Raw genomic sequence first — 18066 nt, 5'->3', positions numbered from 1 at the left:
GGAGGTCGATGAGTCAAGTCTAATGGTGGCAAGTCTTAGCAAGGATGATTGTTATGATGATGAAGATGATGAGATAGAGGATGACGAATTCGAAGACAATGAAGCCAACGCATCCACAAACGCATCCACAAACGATAATTTTGTTTCTCCCTTTATTGGTTTAGGAGCCATGGGCTTAGAATTGGATGATGCTTCATGTAGGGATCTTTTGGAAGCTGATTCATAAACATTTTGCATACTTTAACACTAGGTTTGTGTTTGAGCCACAATAGTGGCTTGGCACCTTGTTCTATGAAACTAGTTCTAAGATTGTCTATTTTTCAAGAAACCTTGATCATAGGATATCGTTGGGGTCCTATGATATAGACAAAAATTTTAGTATAACGTTTATCCAAAAAAAGTGCAAAATTAAAAAATTTAGTGTTCTAAAAATAGTAAGAAGCCACAAAACTTGCTTTTAAATTTAATAGCATACATGGTTGTGAGTCTTAAAACAAGTTGATAGTTATTTTCTAGAAATAGTATGTGCGTAGATTCTCATTGTATACATATCTATGTGTTTTTCAAAAAAGTTTCAATGTGCTTTGAAGGTTTTTAAGGGGTCTACATGGGACATCAAAACTTTTGAGCGATTCTTGTTGGATTGTACCTAAAAGATAGCTCTTAAAAGTTAAGAATTTTATATGAAATTATTTATTTCTATTTTTTCAACTCCCTACATGCCTTGATAAAAAATATTTGCTGAAAGTTTTTGATAAGGTTTTATGTGGTCTATGAGAAAAGGGATTTACAAAAAGGATGCCTATAGCCACAAAAGTGGCTCATGTTCACATAACGCTAGTGTTAAGTTATGTAGATTTTTGGTCGTGTAATCCATTCATCTCTCTCTCCCCCTCTTCCTCTCTCTAATTTTGTGAACATCTTCAATTATGTTAATCAAGTGAGAGTGATTATTTTAGTTGTAACCAAGTGTAATCTTATTATCCCCCCCCCTCTTTCTATCCCTCTCTCCCTCTTTCTCTTTCTGTCTCTTTTCTTTTTTTATTGAGAGGAGGGAAACACCAAAATTTGAAGGGGAGGGGGGGGGGGGATGTTTAAGCCAGAATTTGAAAGTTTAGGTGCTAATTTTTTCCTCAAAAATAAACACGATAATAAGTAAGGTAATAAATGTGGTAATAATAGCGGAAATAGTTGCAGTAATAATTTAAATACAAAAACAATTCCCCATGTCCTCCTCTCTCTTCCCTCTCTAGCTGAGTTTGGACCTTCTCTCTACAAAACACAGTAAAAGACCATGGTAAACAACTAGAGATTTTCATCGTGGGTGTTAATGTGAGATTGCTTGTTTTCTTGGTGTATGATTATACCACACACACACACACACACACATAGAGAGAGAGAGAGAGAGAGAGAGAGAGAGAGAGAGGAAAAGAGGGGGAGATAGAGAGATTATGAATGATTTAATGGTTATTATTAAATAAGTCCTAATGTAGAGAGAGGAGAAATATTTAATGTTAGAGTAGGATAGAGAGAGATAGAGAGAAAGAGAGAGAGGTAGAGGTAGAGATAGACAGAGAGATGCGCAGAGAGAGAGAGAGAGAGAGAGAGAGAGAGAGAGAGAGAGAAGGGGGGGGATAAAGAAAGAGGTATAGAGAGATAATGTAAAAGATATTGAGGGAGAGAGAGAGAGAGAGAGAGAGAGAGAGAGATAGGGAATGGAGAGAGACATAGGGTAAGAGATAGAAAGAAAGAGTGGTAGAGAGAGAGAGAGAGAGAGAGAGAGAGAGAGATAGGGAAAGAGGGAGGGGCTAGAGAGAGAGAGAGAGAGAGAGAGAGATAAAGAGAGGTACAAATAGGGTAAGAGACAAATGTATGTGAATGTGAGCTTACAAGGAGATAAAGAGAGATGGTTATAAGTGTCGAAGCCATCGTTTTGTGGTGTGCGCAGTGCTGGTATGCGCCTGCTTCCGTATGGTGTTTTGAAAAATACCTTTACGTGAAGACAATAAAATTCAAAAATGGCTTTCTACTCTCTTCTCCTTACCTTCTCTTTGTATCTTTCTCTCTCTCTTCCTATCTATCTCTTGATCCCTCTCTTTCTTCCCATAGATGCGGCATTAGGTTGGAAATCTTTCAACATTACCGTACCTCAAAATCGAGGCACACATGCAATGTGCACAATAATCCCTCGAACAAGGAGCTGCTATGAAGAGATGCACCGCAAGAAGCACAATAAAGAAACTTTACTTCAAAGCACTCTATAGAAGTGGGAGCACTCTTGTACTGCGCAAAATCCAAAACGATGGCTACATTTATAGCCATAGCTCTTTATCTCTACTCAAAATGATGGCCACATTTATATAATTGTATATACTTAGATTATACAATTTACACAAAACGATGGCTACATATACATATACTTAAATTGTACTTAATTGTAGAGAGTATGTAAAATGTATATACTTAAACTATAGAGGGGGTATACGTATATATTCGTTTATGTATGTACATAGGCACTAAGTATGGGAGCATAGCACCCGAAGGTTAAATGCTTCCTCTTTGGTATATCTTTTTTTTAATCGTGGTGTTGGGGTCATTGATCCACTCATGCATGGATTACCACAACATACCGCTGGTTTTACCACTGTTTAGACTATGATGATATCTAAAGAGGTTCCACTTGACCTTTGGCACTACTAGCCCCTACTTAGGTCTACTAGTATGTATATGTATCTACGTGTTTATGTGCATATATACTTGTTTACATATATATAGATGAGTGAGTAGAGGGATAAAGCGGAGAGATAGAGAGGAGGACAATAAATTCTAATAGGTGTAGATAAAATCAATAGAGGAAAAGGAGAATAGAGGGCGATAAAGAGAAATAGTAGTAGCTAAATCTCATATTGCTCTCTTTAATGTAGATGTCAGACGAGATACCATCTAGTGGAAAGCAACCATCTAGTTCTTCTTTTGGTTGGTTTACATCTAGGCGGGCTTCTACCCAGGGGGGACATCACCACCAGTGGACCCGAGTCTTGAGGGGATTAGGCCAAGCAAAGAAATTAAGATTATTTGTGCCAAGTTTTTTGTGGCCATGAGGGTTATTTGTTTCTCTTTGTTATTTGCAAGCATACACCTACTCTACTCAAGTTCCTCCACCAAAGGTAGATCCAGACATACAACGGGTGCTCTCTTTATAGGACCAGTACCTCCATTCGACGAAGGGATTGTTTGGTCACTACACTCTAAAGTAGCTTGGGAGCTACGTTCTTTCTCCTCAATCCATGCTATGGGAGAGTCAAGGAGAGGATCCTTACATCTAGAGCCTCGGAGTAACTGCATCTCAGTCTACGGCCCTTTCTTATTGTCCTACTCTCTTTCCATCGCAGGGTCCCACTCCCATGGCATCGCAAGGTCCCACTCACATGGAACCTCAAGGTCCCATGCCACTCCATTCCACTCCTTCTTCGCTTGAGAACCTTCAATGGACTTCTTGTAGCGGCGCGCATCAACGTTCCTCTCAGGGTAGCGAGCACCGAGAGAAATGGAGCGGTAGAGGATCCTGTGTCTTTGCTTTTTTTGGTCGGGGGGGGGGGCATAGTTCTATTTTAGATCTTGCCCCTCCATATGTAGAGGATGAGGATACTGACGCACTTGTGCTAGAGGTGCATGGATGCTAGTATAGGGTAAAGTATGGTGAGTAGGTGTACACTGACACAGGGCAGGGAATTTTGATGCCATCTTTCGATTATTATACATTCGATTTATAAGAATTGTTTTGTAAAGTCTACATCCTAGTTGTCCAATAATGAGCGCTACATTCAGGACACAATGCATAATAGATTTCCAAATATCCTTGATCATTCTTTTTCACAATAGTGATTGATGGAGGGCTACACAAGAACTTTTTTGAAAAACAAGTAGTCCATTGTACAACGCATAGCGACCAAGCAAGTTATAGATCGAGATATGAGCTATCGCAATTGCAACATGGCAGATGCTGAGTGGGAGTGGGAGTGGGCAATGCAAGAAAAGAGTGATGAGGATGCAACGGGCTCATCGTATAAACAACAACACGAAGCTTGGGCCAGACAAATTCCCACACTCTATGGCTCGGGAGGAGGCAAAGGAGCTTGAAAGGACAAATATGTAAGATTGACTAAATTACAACTTAAATCAGTGATTAGAAAGATTTTAGTTAATGATTTTTTGTTGTTATTGCTAACTTACAAAAATATCACTCTTAGTCGACCAACGAGAAAGATGGTCAAGTTCAGGAGCAGCATATAGTATTTGAAACTTGGTGTTGGTTCTTGGAGAACAACCACATCTCTCGCGAGCAACTCGACTCAGTGTTTGGATCTCTACAAGAGGTAATTTTAAACAAATAATATTGTATCAACTGTTTTCAGCTGATGATATTGGTTAAATTTGGTTTGGGTTAATACCCCTGCATCACAAAAGCTTGATAAAGAAGGAGTTTGCACCCCCTCTAACTCATCACCTTGCGGATCTTCAAGCACATTCTCTTGTACATTCAGGCCCTCAAAATCTAGTATATCCAAACCCTGTAGATGCTCATGCACAACTACATCCTGTGAACCCTCATGTGCGGACAAACCCTATGATTCATCATGCCTTTCTTGGCCCTATAAGTCTTCACCTTCAACCCTCATCATGAAATCTGCAATCCCTAGATTTGCATAGACTACCCAAACAACTTCTTCATCATCTTTATCCTGTAAGAGCCTTCCATCCGCAAGCAAACACCCATTGATAGCGATGTCAAGCTTAGCTTGAATCTGATTGAAAACCTCCGCATAAATAGGCACAATACCACAATCCTCTTCATCTTCATACATGCTTGGATCCCATCGTTCTTGGATAACAATAGCTTTAAACTTGCTCCATCCATGTAGATGTTGTTGCTAAAGCTCCTCGACACGCTCAATAAAATCGAGGATCACAAACCTATGAAACTTTAGAATCCGGTTCTCGTTTTTCACCCCATGCACCTCTAGTTTCTCTCTCATAGAACTGCAAATAACCAACAGGATCATAGCCATCAAAAATCCCCTGCTGATAAAAAAATTAGCATTTGGCGTTTTCAAGTGCCAATTGCTCCCCCATCTCCCCTTCTAGCTTTGTGCCTCTTTAAATTCCCTTTTTACTATTGCTGACTTTTACGCTTGAATTTTTTTTTTTTGTTATGCTCTTGAAATTCACCTAGTTCACCTTTTGCAGGTTGCTGCAATTCCGAATTCTCGATTTTCAAACTGGTACCCACATTATGATTCCTAAGCTGCCCTTGATTTCAATAATGTTGCTGCAAAACAGTAGCCATCAATCCTATAATTTTTTGCATCTCTTTCTTCTTAGTTTGTCACCATGACTGGCTCTGTCTACCCCGGTCAGTTTCACGTCGGGTTTTCTAGGGTCAATCAGGAAAGCACCGGGCCTCTAGCTGTAGACAGCAGCTTAGCAGATGCTGAAACTAGGATAAAAGAGTGCAAATAGACTTAATTAATAGTTTAATACACGTAATACTGCTGATTAAAGAGAGTTTGAGAGAGAAGACTACAAATAAGAACAATATTAATTCATATGATGCTAAGAAACAGAGATTCGAGACTCAAGAGATGTTGTCAGCTGGTAGCAAATACAACTTCAATTTTTTCGATTGCTCTTTTACAAATGCATACACCTGCTTTGGTATGCCCTTTTAATTTCAACCCTCGGCTCACAAAAACTCTGTCAAGTTGCACCGCCATCCAGTCGTTTTGTGCTCTCGTTGCTTTTCTCGCCCTTCCTTTGTCTTCTCAAATCGCTCTCAAGCTCGAGCCATTTTTTCTTATGCCATCCGTTCTCCAAAAGCCCCTCCCAAAAACCTTCAAAAATAACCCAAGAAGAAGGAAGCCCCCCAAAAGAACAAAAAAGAAACCCTTTTCAGGTTGAAAATCCCCCTCTTATTGGAGGTGCCAACAATAATAGAACAAGTAGACTCCTCCTACCCGTGTAGCTTCCCCATGAGCTTCCTTTGCATTCGATACACTTGGTACATCCAATTTGGTATTACTTTGCATGGTGGACAGTTGTGCTCGTTTCCATATCTCTCTCTCACTTGAACTACATGTGGAGCACCCCTTAGTCTTTGTCCGGATCTGTCTGCCTTTTCTGGCCATTTAGCTCACCTTTGCCTGGCTCTTGGAAATGCCCTTTGACCCCCCTTTTTCCCGCCTTTGAATGTCCCTTATCTCTCTCTCTCTCTCTCTCTCTCTCTCTCTCTCTCTCTCTCTCTCTCTCTCTCTCTCTCTCTCTCTCTCTCCCCTTCACGTGATACCTCCCTCTACCCCCTACCACTAGCAATATCGATTGTGCGGGGAGGGGCCTTTTTGCTTCCAAAAGTTGTGCCTCAATGGCTCCGCGGGACCAACCTCCTCTTGGCCATTGCCACGTTAGCACACTAGGCGCCGTTTAACATTGCCTCAACAAGCTAGAGCCGCCGTCAATGTTGTCGACCATGCCGTTTGCGCACTGCACAAGCAAAACGGCAAAGTATGTGTGACGCCCTCGTTCGGGGCGTCGCGGAAAAGGGGTCGCGCCGGCTCACCTGCGATGCTAACGGGACCTGCAGGCAAGCAAACGCATGTACAAGAACGCAACTTCAAAACTAAACGCAAGAGAGATACCAGAGTGAGGGACGCGAACGAATGATCAATATCATAAGAAAGTGCCGAATACAAGGGACGCAAGTAATCACATGAAAACGGGGCTGGCAAGTTGGGGGAAGTGGCACATACTTCCCTTATATACACCCCCGGGTTGAGAGAGCTTGACGCCCACGTCAAGCCGGGGTTTTGAGAGGTACCGATACAAAAGTTGATGCCGAGGTTTTGGGGCGGATATTTACAAGGGAAGGAGTGAAGTGTTCGCCAAAAATGTCTAGCTACCTAGGGTGATGCTAGTTACAAGTGGGGGGGGAGGAAAATGATGTCGATGTCGTATTCTGCCAGTGTATCTTGCCACCTGGCTTGCTTGGGGGTGATTTTTGGTTGTGTCTGGAAGTACTTGAGGGAGATATTATTTGTGTAGACCTTTGTGTGCTTGTCTTGGACATAGTGTCGCCACTTTCGGAGGCAGTGGACGACAGCGAGCATTTCCTTCTCATGTGTAGTCCATCTTGTTTCTACATCTGTGAACTTGTGAGATTTGTAGGCGATGGGCTGATGCTCTTGCATGAGGACTCCACCAATGGCACCATCGGAGGCATCTATATGCACTTCAAATGGTTTGGTGAAGTCGGGCAGTCGGAGGACGGGGGTACTACACATGGCGATCTTCACGTTCTCAAAGGCTTCTTCTTCTTTAGAGGTCCACTGAAAGGGTTTGTGGCCTTTGGTTATCTCTGTCAGTGGCGCAGCAATCTTGCTGAAGTCGCGGATGAAACGGAGTGTGTACTGACAGAAGCCCACAAACTCTCGGACTTCTTTGATGGATGTCGGAGGGGCCCACTTGATGACGGCGTCGACTTTCTTGGGATCCACCATAATACCTTCTGATGTGACGATGAAGCCAAGGAACTCGATTTTCTGGACAACAAACTCACACTTCTCCAGCTTGGCATAAAGTTGGTGTTCGCGGAGGCGCTGGAGTACTGCGGCGACATGCTTCTGGTGCTCTTCTAGAGTCTTGCTGTAGATGAGTAGATCGTCAATGTAAGTAATGAGGAAGTCATCGATCATGTCCCGGAAACTGTCATGGATTATTCTGCAGAAGGTGCCAGGACCGCCGGTGAGACCAAACCCCAGGACCATCCATTCCCAGGAGCCGTAGCGTGTGCGGAAGGCGGTCTTCGGGATGTCTTTAGAGGCGATGCGGACTTGGTGGTAGCCGGAGCGGAGGTCGATGCGAGTGAAGTATTGGGCACCCTGTAGTCTGTCCAGCACATCTTCCATGAGGGGGACTAGGTACCTATTCTTGATAGTTATCTTCTTGAGGGCTCGATAATCCACGCATAGTCACATCGAGCCTTCTTTCTTCTTGACAAACAGGACTGGGGCCCCAAAAGGAGAGCTACTGCGCCGGATGAAACCTTGGTCCTCCAATTCCTGGAGTTGCTTCTTGAGCTCTTTTAGCTCGGTGTCGTTCATGCGGTAGGGGGCCTTCGCCGGGGGTGTGCTTCCTGGGATGAGGTCAATTTCATGTTGAATTTGACGGGGAGGGGGTAGGCCAGGGGTAAGGTCTGGAGGCATGACATCCTTGTACCTCTGGAGGATGGGGGTAAGGTAGGGGTCACCCACTTTGGCCTGCTCGATGGTGATGGAGTTGAGCCTTGCTGTGGGTTGTTCCTTTGCTTGCATGATGCAGAGGTGAACCTGAGCTCCTTTCTTGAGGGCCCGCTCTGCTTGCTTTGTGCTCATGAGGTTGAGTCTGGGGGAAGATGTCTCTGGGACTTTTTGTTTGCCTTTCATCGCTGCCAATTGAGCAGGGTCTTGGCGGTTGATGGGAGGGGGATTGGTTTGAAGATGCGCCTGGCGGGTGAAAGCTTGGTTTGTTGTGAGTCTGGCGCCTTGTACTGTCACTGCTTTGCCTTGATTATTCAACAGTAACTGGTCCACCTTCATGCCTAGGAGTGCAATGAGGTACTTGTCGTTGAAGGATAGACCAATGATTGCCTCAAAGTCGTTGATTGGGACCACGATGAAGTCAAGGCGACATGTGAATTCACCCATCTCGATCCTGACTTGCCGGGCTGCCTTTACGTTGCTATCCTTTCCTTGGGCAAACTTAACTGTAGTTTCATTGACAGTGGTGAGGCGTAGGCCCAGGCGAGCGGCGCACTGCGGGGATAGAAAGTTGTGTGTAGCGCCTGAGTCTACCATGATCCATTGTGGCTGGGAGACGATTGTTGCCTAGACATACAGGTTGTGGATGTCCGTTATCGCTGCTGCCATGCATTGAGGGTGGAGGGATACCGCTCCAATCCGAAGTTGTTGGTCAGCAATAGGGTCATCCGTTTCTTCGATTCTTCGTTGGGGGGGGGAGGGTGGTTCTTCGATTTGGATGGTGTTGGCTCTGCTAGATGATGTTGAGGCCTGATTTCTCTTGCGGACACATGCGTAGTTGGGTCCATGAGCAATCCTCCAGTCGCTGCACCAGACGCGATCAGGGTGCGGGTTGTTCTTATTGCCGTTGTAAGTATTGGAGGCAAAACTGTTGGGTGTGGGGTTGTAGGAATTGCTCGCAACAGAGCTGCGTGGGCTTAAGGCGGCATTTCCGCGGCCTAATCCAGGGTTGGCATTCGGTGGTGTTGGGCGGGGAACACTGCTTCTGTTATTCTGTACCAATTCGCGGCCTTGCCCGGCGGGTGGGTTAGGCCGGTGGTTGGGGGAAAAATTGTTGGTGCGAGGGTTATTTGGAGGTAAACCTGGTGTGGGGCCCAGTGCTTAAGGCCGTATAGGAACCCATGTAGCCTATCTGTTGTGTGCATCAATGGGAGTTGGAGCATGAGTCGACGGTATTTGACAATGTATTCTGATATGTGGCCGTCCTGGCGTAGATCGCGCCACGAATCTCTGATTTTGTTGCCCTCATTCTCTAGGACAAAGTAGCTGAGCATGTCTCTTTGTAGGTCCTCCCAGTCCTCCCAGCGTTTTGATTGCTGTTCAGTGAGGAGCCATACATAGGCGTCGTCGGCCAGAAAGGTTTTGGCCACTTGCACATATCTGCGTCTACCTATGTTGTTCCACTGCATGTTGTCTTCTACCTCGCTGAACCACTTGTTGAGTTCCAGTGAGGTGCGGTTGCCTTGGTATTTCTCTGGGGGACTGGGTTTGAATTTTCCCAGTCTTTTTTTGTCTTCTCGATATCTGTCAGGGCTGTAGTAGCGTCTTTCACTTTCATCATCCTTATAATCTTCGTCTTCGGGTCGCAGTCGTCTTTGTGTGTTACGCCGCGTGTTGACATTACTGGTGCCTGGTCGGTCTTCATATCGTTGGCCTAGCTGTGTATGAATCAATTCGCCCAGGTTAGCCGACATCAAGTTGATCTGTTGTTCCACGGAGGCCATGATGCGGGCCTCCAGTCTCCTTTCTATTGTGTCTTGGGCATCTTCTCTTGTCTTCGTTTCCTTCTTCTTCTTCTCCTTCTTATTCCGATCAAGCTCGGTTCTGTATCCGTCATCGTATTCTTGATCTCCAACCATTTCTGTACTTTTGTGGCCGAAGCCGAAAAGAAAAACTCAAAAATGTCGTAGACTGAAAAACTGCGAGAAACGGCTTGAAAACGTTGAAAAACTATGAAACAGCGCAAAACGGGGTCCAAAACGACAAAAACCGCGAAAAACGGCTCAAAACGGTGAAAACCGGTCCCAAAACGGTGTAAGACGGGCCAAAACGAGGTAAAACGTTGAAAAACGATGGGGAACGTGGAGAAAACGCAAGGAATGGGGCAAAACGGGGCAATCACGCGAGGGACGTGGTGAAACGGGGCAAAACGGATCGAGAACGCGGAGAAAACGTGGAAAAACGAGGCAGACGGGCCGAAAACGTGGTGACAACCACGGGCCACGGGCCGACGTCGGGTCGGCGGGGACTCGAGCCGAAGCTCTGATACCAAGTGTGACGCCCTCGTTCGGGGCGTCGCGGAAAAGGGGCCACGCCGGCTCACCTGCGATGCAAACGGGACCTGCAGGCAAGCAAACGCATGTACAAGAACACAACTTGAAAATTGAATGCAAGAGGGACACGAGAGTGAGGGACGCGAACGAATGATCAATATCATAAGAAAGTGCCGAATACAAGGGACGCAAGTAATCACATGAAAACGGGGCTGGCAAGTTGGGGGAAGTGGCACATACTTCCCTTATAGTATGTGTCATTTGGACCACACACTGCCACGAGGAGATCTCCCACCGTAGTCCACAGAGAGAGAGAGCACTGCTTCATGATGGTACTATAATACGGCTCGTGTTCTCGCATATGTATGATTTCCAAGGTGCAACGCCCGCCTATGGGTTCTTTTAGTGACACGTGGCAGCCTCTGGCTCAAGGGCCTTCACATTGCCCACTCCAAATCCCATGGTTCCAGTCACATTTTGATTTCTCTGAGACCTTGATCAAAGGCGCGGAAAAAATCAGAAAAAAACACCTGGCACCCTCTGTCTAGCACCTGTCACCAACATTGTCATGTCGTATCTAGACCGTCAAGAATCTGATCAACATACTGTCACCTCTTGCCAACTCCAGATGATGTGTCCTTCCTTCTTCAACTCTATCGAGGACCCAAAAACATAAGATGAAACAATTTCCAAAGCGATCAAACCGGTTCAAAACCGGCCCCTGACAAAACTTCATAGCTCTATAACTTGGCCTCTAAGACTCGGATTATTGATCTAAAAAGACCGGCATACTCCATAATTTAATCCCTATGCATCTGTCACTTCAAACCACCTTTGATCATCTATTCCCATCTGCCCTGCTCGTCTCAGAACTGCAACCACTTCCATCTTGAAACTACAATAACTTTCTCACCAGGGCTCTATTTGATGAAAAATCTAGACTAGTTTGCTCAACATTTCAAAATCTACCATTTTTTTAAAAAAAACATTCATTCTTCACGTGTGAGCCCAATTGTTTCACTTTGGTCCACAAAAAACCACATGATGCATACATTCTTGCTATCTCCAGACATCATGGCAGAATCTGTCCTAAATCGTCAGTTTGGCAAAACCTTGAAAATGTGGATAGATCCTTTCATCCCGTGCCCACATAGCGGCATGACAACGTGTGCCTTCTTTGTGCGTGACTATTCAGTCTCTTTATATTGCAACAAGCAACATTGGAAGGCAAAGAAAAAAGGAGAACAAGACAATTGTGCAGCTTGTACCACATTTCTACTTACGATACTTAGTTTTTACTTCTCAATTTAATAGTTCTTAGCTCACCGTTTACAACATATATAGTGTTATAAAATCAATTAAAAAATATTGCAAGTTATATGTTGAATTGAACTCTCATTTAGTTCATGTTTGGTACATAGTTACTATAAATAGGGTCATCTACATCATCAATTTCTCTCTATATGCAAATCTTCAGATGAACTATATCTCCCACAATTAAGGAATAAAACTACAAATAGTAGAAACTTGGCATTACAAGAATATAGTTTCCATAGCATGACCTTATCATGTTTAGTTTGAATCTCTGTAGACAAAATAGTTGTTGTGAATACATATACTTTCAAAACAAAACTTGCATTTTTCATATTTTTCAATGAGAATTTAGTCATTTCACTTTTATGTCCCGATGCCATGTTCTGTTTGAGTCATTGGCTCTAAAGATTACTCTAAGAAGAAAGCCACAACACAAGAAAGCCATTGTTGTGGCTTGAAGGACGTTGTTGGGAACAAACAAACTAAAACACCTCTATAGCGATGTCACCCAAGAGCGTTGAAAGAGAACTACAAAACACCAAAATCCCTTTGAAACACCACAAGTCCAACAAGAGTAGTCCCCTTGGGAATTTACTAGCCGTCGCCCACCCAAGAGACTTTGCTACATAGGAGCAAAACCCTATCAAAGCACGGATTTACAGCACACGCCGACCAATGCATATGAAGACAAGAGCCTCTCCTTTCACAATTGAACATCACAAACCCAAAACTTCAACATCAATTCCACAATTCATAGATACATGCCCTCTGAATCTATGTACACACAATTTGCCACTAGGTTGCCATAACCATAACCCTGTAGAGAATTAGTCGTAACCTGATGAGCACAACTCCAATTCATGGGACACTTTAAAGCTTGAGAGAAAGCTTGAAAAATGACTGGTGAGAAAGTTGAAGATGACCAAAATTGATTCCATACGCCGCCATGAGCAAAATTGACGCAAACAGAAAGTTGTCCCAGCACGACTACACGTAGAGAAGGCTAGTCGGGGCAAAAAACGGCATCCAAAAGCATCAAGAAGCCACAACGACGCAAAACCTGAAAATTTCTGATGTTTGGCTGAACTTTTTTAAGTTTGTACATGAGTTTAAGTTATATGCAAGTCTCTCTTCAAAAAACTCACTTATGGGCACTTACAGTAGCCCGACAGCTGTCACTAGACTAGCAACTTGTAGTGCATGTACATGTGCTTGCTAAAGCAAGATAAAAGACCCACAAAAAAATAGCCCACACACTTTTGACATCGAGCTTCATGTCCATATGTACAAATTTACAAAAAACGGGGTTCTCAAAATGCGCGCAACAACGTGTTCTCCCAAAAAAAAAGATAACCCTCAAGATGTTTGGGAAAACAATCCTAGGAGGAAATCATTCTCAACGTGTAATTTCAGCCAATAAAGAAAAGTAATATAAGTCAGGCTAATAGGTGTCTCTCCATTGCCATCTTTATGGAATAATTTTCAAAAGAAAATATAATTCTACTAGATTATCTTATATGTAGATCAAACACCTATTCAAAAGATCCCACATGAGCTAGCTTCTATAATTTCCACACAAACACTAGTGACATAAAAGTAAATCTTTCATTTCGAGAGTTTTGTACTCCTGAAGGTCTCTCCACACCTTAAATCCATGCTCATGAATTTCTATGAAGTTTTTTTCTTTAAATTTATGAACCAAATTATAGGATCTAGGCTTGAGAAATTTTATTTTTTAGCCCATTGTATGCCTAGTGTTAAGGCAAAACACTCAAAATACCATGCATTTTCTTTAATACAGTATGTATTTGCATTCTTAGTTAATAATCACGCGCGCGAGCGCGCACACACACACACACACAGTACGGCTCATATGATCACCATAATTGCTATGAAAACTTGCTATTATTGCCTTTCATTAACAACAATTTTTCAATGATGCCCGCCGTTATTCTCTTCAATTCTGTAAAGATACCAAGCCATGTCCTTCAACACAAAGACATTCTACAAGTTGGTTCATCGTCCTTTGAGTTAATCTTCTAGCATGAGCTCACCAAAGACGTACTTTGCTTATGCTGTTCTTAACATTCTACATACTCCATTAACAAGTTCCGGAAACAAATTGATTAGCTTCAATGAATCTATGCATTCTAGGTACTGTCGCTTTGTATTCATTTCAAAATAATCATTGTGGAAATTTCCAACATGATTCCACTGTTCTTTCGAACATTTCATCACACACTTCATCAGCCATTTTAGGGAACCAAGCTCTTTTTGTTTCAAAAAATAACTCCCATTGCACCTTAGCATGGATTACATTTGTTTATGTTTAAGCTAAGTGCATGAATTTTGTTTTGGTTATGGGCCATGTTGGTCCTCCTTCCAGGATTTATTATCATGATCGTAGCCAACCTCGAAGCATAAGCAAAGCAAAAGGGAAGTTAAGAAAGGGATGACAAGGAAAATGATTGCATTGTGATAAGTAAGGGAGCATAAATAGGAGCTTCAGGGCATTTGTACATGGTTGGAGTTGATTAGGTTGCAAAATATAAAATAGCTGAGGAAACTTGTGTGCCTAATGCTAAGATAGAGTGATAGATCACAACATAAAATGGGGGGAAAATGGATTCTCTAGCTAGGGGATCCATATTTGAACACTTTGTGGTAGAGCTAGCTAGAAGAGTAGTGCCTCAGAGGGCCGCACGTGGTAGCCATGAGAGGTGGAGGAGTTGTAGGTTGTTGAGACGTGAGGAGAGGGGGTTTGTTGCAAGCCAAGCGTCAAGGAGACCCCGTTCTTCATGAAGTTTGAAGTGGTGGAAGAGAGCTGGTTGTGGTGCCCGGCCCCACCTTGCGGGTGCTGCATCACCTGCATATTGGAGCTCATTTGCTGCAGCTGAGGTTGATGAGGATGGTGATGAAGAAGATGCTGATGGTGAGTGTGGTGGGTATGCGTAATAATATTCGCAAAATCACCATCGACTTGAGATGTAAGAGATGGTGGAACGTGCGGCTTCATCCACGAGAAGGTCTGCGAGGGAACGTCTGCCAGCGATGGCGGCTCGGCCGCATGATTGGAGCTATGGAAGTGAATGAAGGAGTGAAGGTCGTTGGTGGCAGTCGTGTTGGAGTAGTGATGGTGGGCGGGTTGCGGCCAGCTGCTTAGAAGGGCGTGTGAAGCGCCGCTCATATTACCATCGCTGCGCAGCTGCAATGGCGCATATAAGTACTCAGCGGCTCCATGCTGCTCTTCACTAGCTGTACCTCGCAGCATCAACATACTGGCAGTCGTTCCCACGTCACCTGGAATAGTATTCTGATCGCCGCCTCCGCTGCTTACACAGGCAGCATCTGCACCCACAATATCGTCTTCTGCTCCGCTACTTATATTACCGGCCCCACCAGCTTGCTGCATTTCCAACGCCTTGCTCTCCTCTACGTACATCTCCTCGATCATTGGCTTCCACAACCTCACTCTTGCATTTATAAACCAGTTTGACACCTGTGGCAATTACAGATATCACCACAAATATTAGCGCTCCTTGCACCCTATCAAATCCATTTCAGAGCAGCCTCGCTGACCAGACGCGCTAGATTGTTGGGCTGCAAATTTGAAGTTCTTCTTGCAAGGTGACGTGGTGATAAATGTGTTAGGTTTAGGTTGGACGAATTACAATTGCATTCAGATATACTAATACAGTAGTAAATACAATGCTGAAAATTGGCTAGAGTGTAGGCACAAAATGAGCCTGATTGCTTGCTGAAAATGAATAGGAAAGAAGTAGTTAGACAGCTCAAAGGACGTAGCATTTGCTTACCTCATGCGTGGCAATTTGTAACAATCTATTTTAAGAACCAAACTCGAATGTGCGTATTTGGTGGGTTTTATTCATGCCTATGTGACTCTCACATACGATTTTATGCTCTAGAAATGTTCCACATGGGGTAGACTATGGTCAAAGCCTCCTTTGGCAATGCTACACATGCCATATGCCACTTAAGATGCCCATAAGATTAGGGACATGCTCCATGGTGATTTTAGAACAAAGCCCACAAACCTAACAATCCTCCCTTCAGGCTTGGACTAAACCCACATAGATACAACCCAATTATATCCACGAAGTATGACAATATCGACATAGGAGGACAAACATCCACTAAGCACGACAAAATCTCCTTTCAAACTCAAGAAGGGCCGATTTCGTCGTCATCTTTGCCTTCTTCGTATGCTACATGGTTTACTTGATTTCTTGTCACTTTCTCCATTTATTTAGGATCAGATCCTAGAGGTAAGTCGAGTGCAACGGTGTTGGATGAGAATTCCTCTTGAATTCATCCAAGCTAAAAATCCAAGTCCCTATGCTCCATCAGGTCCCAAGAGACACCAGTAGTAAGGGGAAGATAGAAATTTCCTTCTAATGTAAAGCACCTCTTCACCGAGGTGAAGTCTTTACATGTGAGCAATATGAACAAATTTATTTATTTTCTTGATGGTGGGGAGCTTCTCTTGGTTACACTTTTGTAGACTTTAAAGTTTTGTGGGACTCTTATTGTCTGTGGGCAGTCCCTCTTAATGGATGGAACATCCCAAAAGGGTTGTGTGAAGCCAGTTTAGCTTCACTTCGTTGATTCTCAAATTTTGCAAGAATTAACATACCTCCAATATGAAAGGTTAATGGTTCGTTTCCTAGCTCCAATTGTAGGGTTTTAGTGCACATAAGTACCGAGGCAAAAATAGTTCTACATTTTGAGGAAATTATACACAAGGATTGATGCTAAATGTAATGTGCATGCAAGAATTTGAACACATGCATGTAACAACAAAATCTTTGCCAATTAAATACTCTAATAATAGGCTAGAAGAGAAGTGGCTCAAGGGTTCAAGCCCAAGAACTTACTCAATCATGCTAATACAATGCTAATAAAGCATATGAATGCAAAGAAAGAGATTAAAAATCTTTTTAACTACAGATTATGAGATGCTAACCTCAATATGGCCTTGATATCATGTGTTATGCTTACTATGGATAAGATAGAGCTGTATTTATAATAATAACATGCTAATTGCTCAATGGACATTGGTTAGAGCATATACACAAAGCGAACTAGATTGCTTGGTGAAAATAGTTACAAAAGGAGTACTTAAATAGCACAAAGGAGGTAGCATCTGCTTACTTCGTGCATGACAACTGGTAACAACCTATTCTATAAGCGAAACTCAAATTTACTTTTTCATAGGGCTTTATTCATGTCTACATGTAATTTTATGCTCTATGACCAAGGCCGCTTGTGGCAATGCTACACATGCCAAGTTCCACTTAGGATGCCTAGTAGCCTAAGGACATTTTCCATAGGGAATTTTGGACAAAGACCATGAACCTTACAATGTGGACTATTATAAAATCACTACACTCATATGATAAATATTTGAATTGAAAATAGCTCACTTTTTACATCAAAACTATTTTTACATTTCTCTTGCTTTTTATGACCCGAAGTAGAACACAAAGTAAGAAGAGCACCCTTTTTTCCATGTTGCGAAAAAATCTTAGACCTTGTTGTGATTTATGTGAGTTCTATCTTCCTTATTTTAGATTATGTCTCACTTTCCTAATATAATTCACTCATCCATCTCAAACAGAAGTCCAATTCATAAAATCAATAGCATAAAGGTTTACATGGTCTAAATTAGAAAGTCAAGTGCTTAATGGTCAAAGACAAATTTTGGACCTAAAAAGTGAGGTTTTGATCCATTATTATCTCTCAGATTCAATTCTTACTCTCAAGAGAACAGTTGTACCTGATTTCTTGAAAGACCTGTTAGCCTAGCAAGCATTGCTTTTTCTGAGTCCTTGGGGTACCTAAGAGAAATTCATTGCTTAGAACAAACAAGTGAAAATTTTAAAATAGAAACATGCTATGTTTTAAGCTTGTCTAGATATTGTAATTTTTGAGTGACCAAACCAAAACATTCTTAGCGTAGTCTAACAAGGCAACATTTACTGTGATCCACAAATGAATGAGAGAGAGAGAGAGAGAGAGAGAGAGAGAGAGAGAGAGAGAGAGAGAGAGAAGGGGTTTGGGGGGTTTTGGGGGGGGGGGGGGGGGGGGGGGGGGGGGGATCAACAATCAGC

The 18066-nt window shown here is 43.0% G+C and overlaps 2 protein-coding genes across 2 annotated transcripts in view; both read right to left on the bottom strand.

Annotated features, from left to right (window-relative positions):
- Nucleotides 1–8021: 8021 nt before the first annotated feature.
- Nucleotides 8022–8885, bottom strand: LOC147464580 (uncharacterized). The gene has a single exon (XM_086511233.1). It carries the CDS (start codon nucleotides 8883–8885, stop codon nucleotides 8022–8024), a length of 864 nt encoding a protein of 287 aa, XP_086367359.1.
- Nucleotides 8886–14388: 5503 nt separating this feature from the next.
- Nucleotides 14389–18066, bottom strand: part of LOC147464579 (uncharacterized) — a 64008-nt gene continuing 60330 nt past the window's right edge. Inside the window, exons 4-5 of the mRNA XM_086515911.1 lie at nucleotides 17733–17793; nucleotides 14389–15434 (exon numbers count right to left, since the gene is read on the bottom strand). Coding sequence (XP_086372037.1) covers nucleotides 14610–15434; nucleotides 17733–17793 — 886 coding nt within the window. The 3' untranslated portion in view covers nucleotides 14389–14609. The remainder of the gene's footprint in view (nucleotides 15435–17732; nucleotides 17794–18066) is intronic.

The sequence above is a fragment of the Adiantum capillus-veneris genome, chromosome 1, assembly GCF_014529385.1.
Source record: "Adiantum capillus-veneris isolate H3 chromosome 1, ASM1452938v2, whole genome shotgun sequence".
In the NCBI taxonomy this organism is placed as follows: domain Eukaryota; kingdom Viridiplantae; phylum Streptophyta; class Polypodiopsida; order Polypodiales; family Pteridaceae; genus Adiantum; species Adiantum capillus-veneris.
This window is presented reverse-complemented; position numbering and strand designations above follow the sequence as displayed.

Excerpts from the sequence above, each read along its gene's own strand:
- LOC147464580 (XM_086511233.1), bottom strand. The coding sequence starts at position 8,885 with ATGGTAGACTCAGGCGCTACACACAACTTTCTATCCCCGCAGTGCGCC.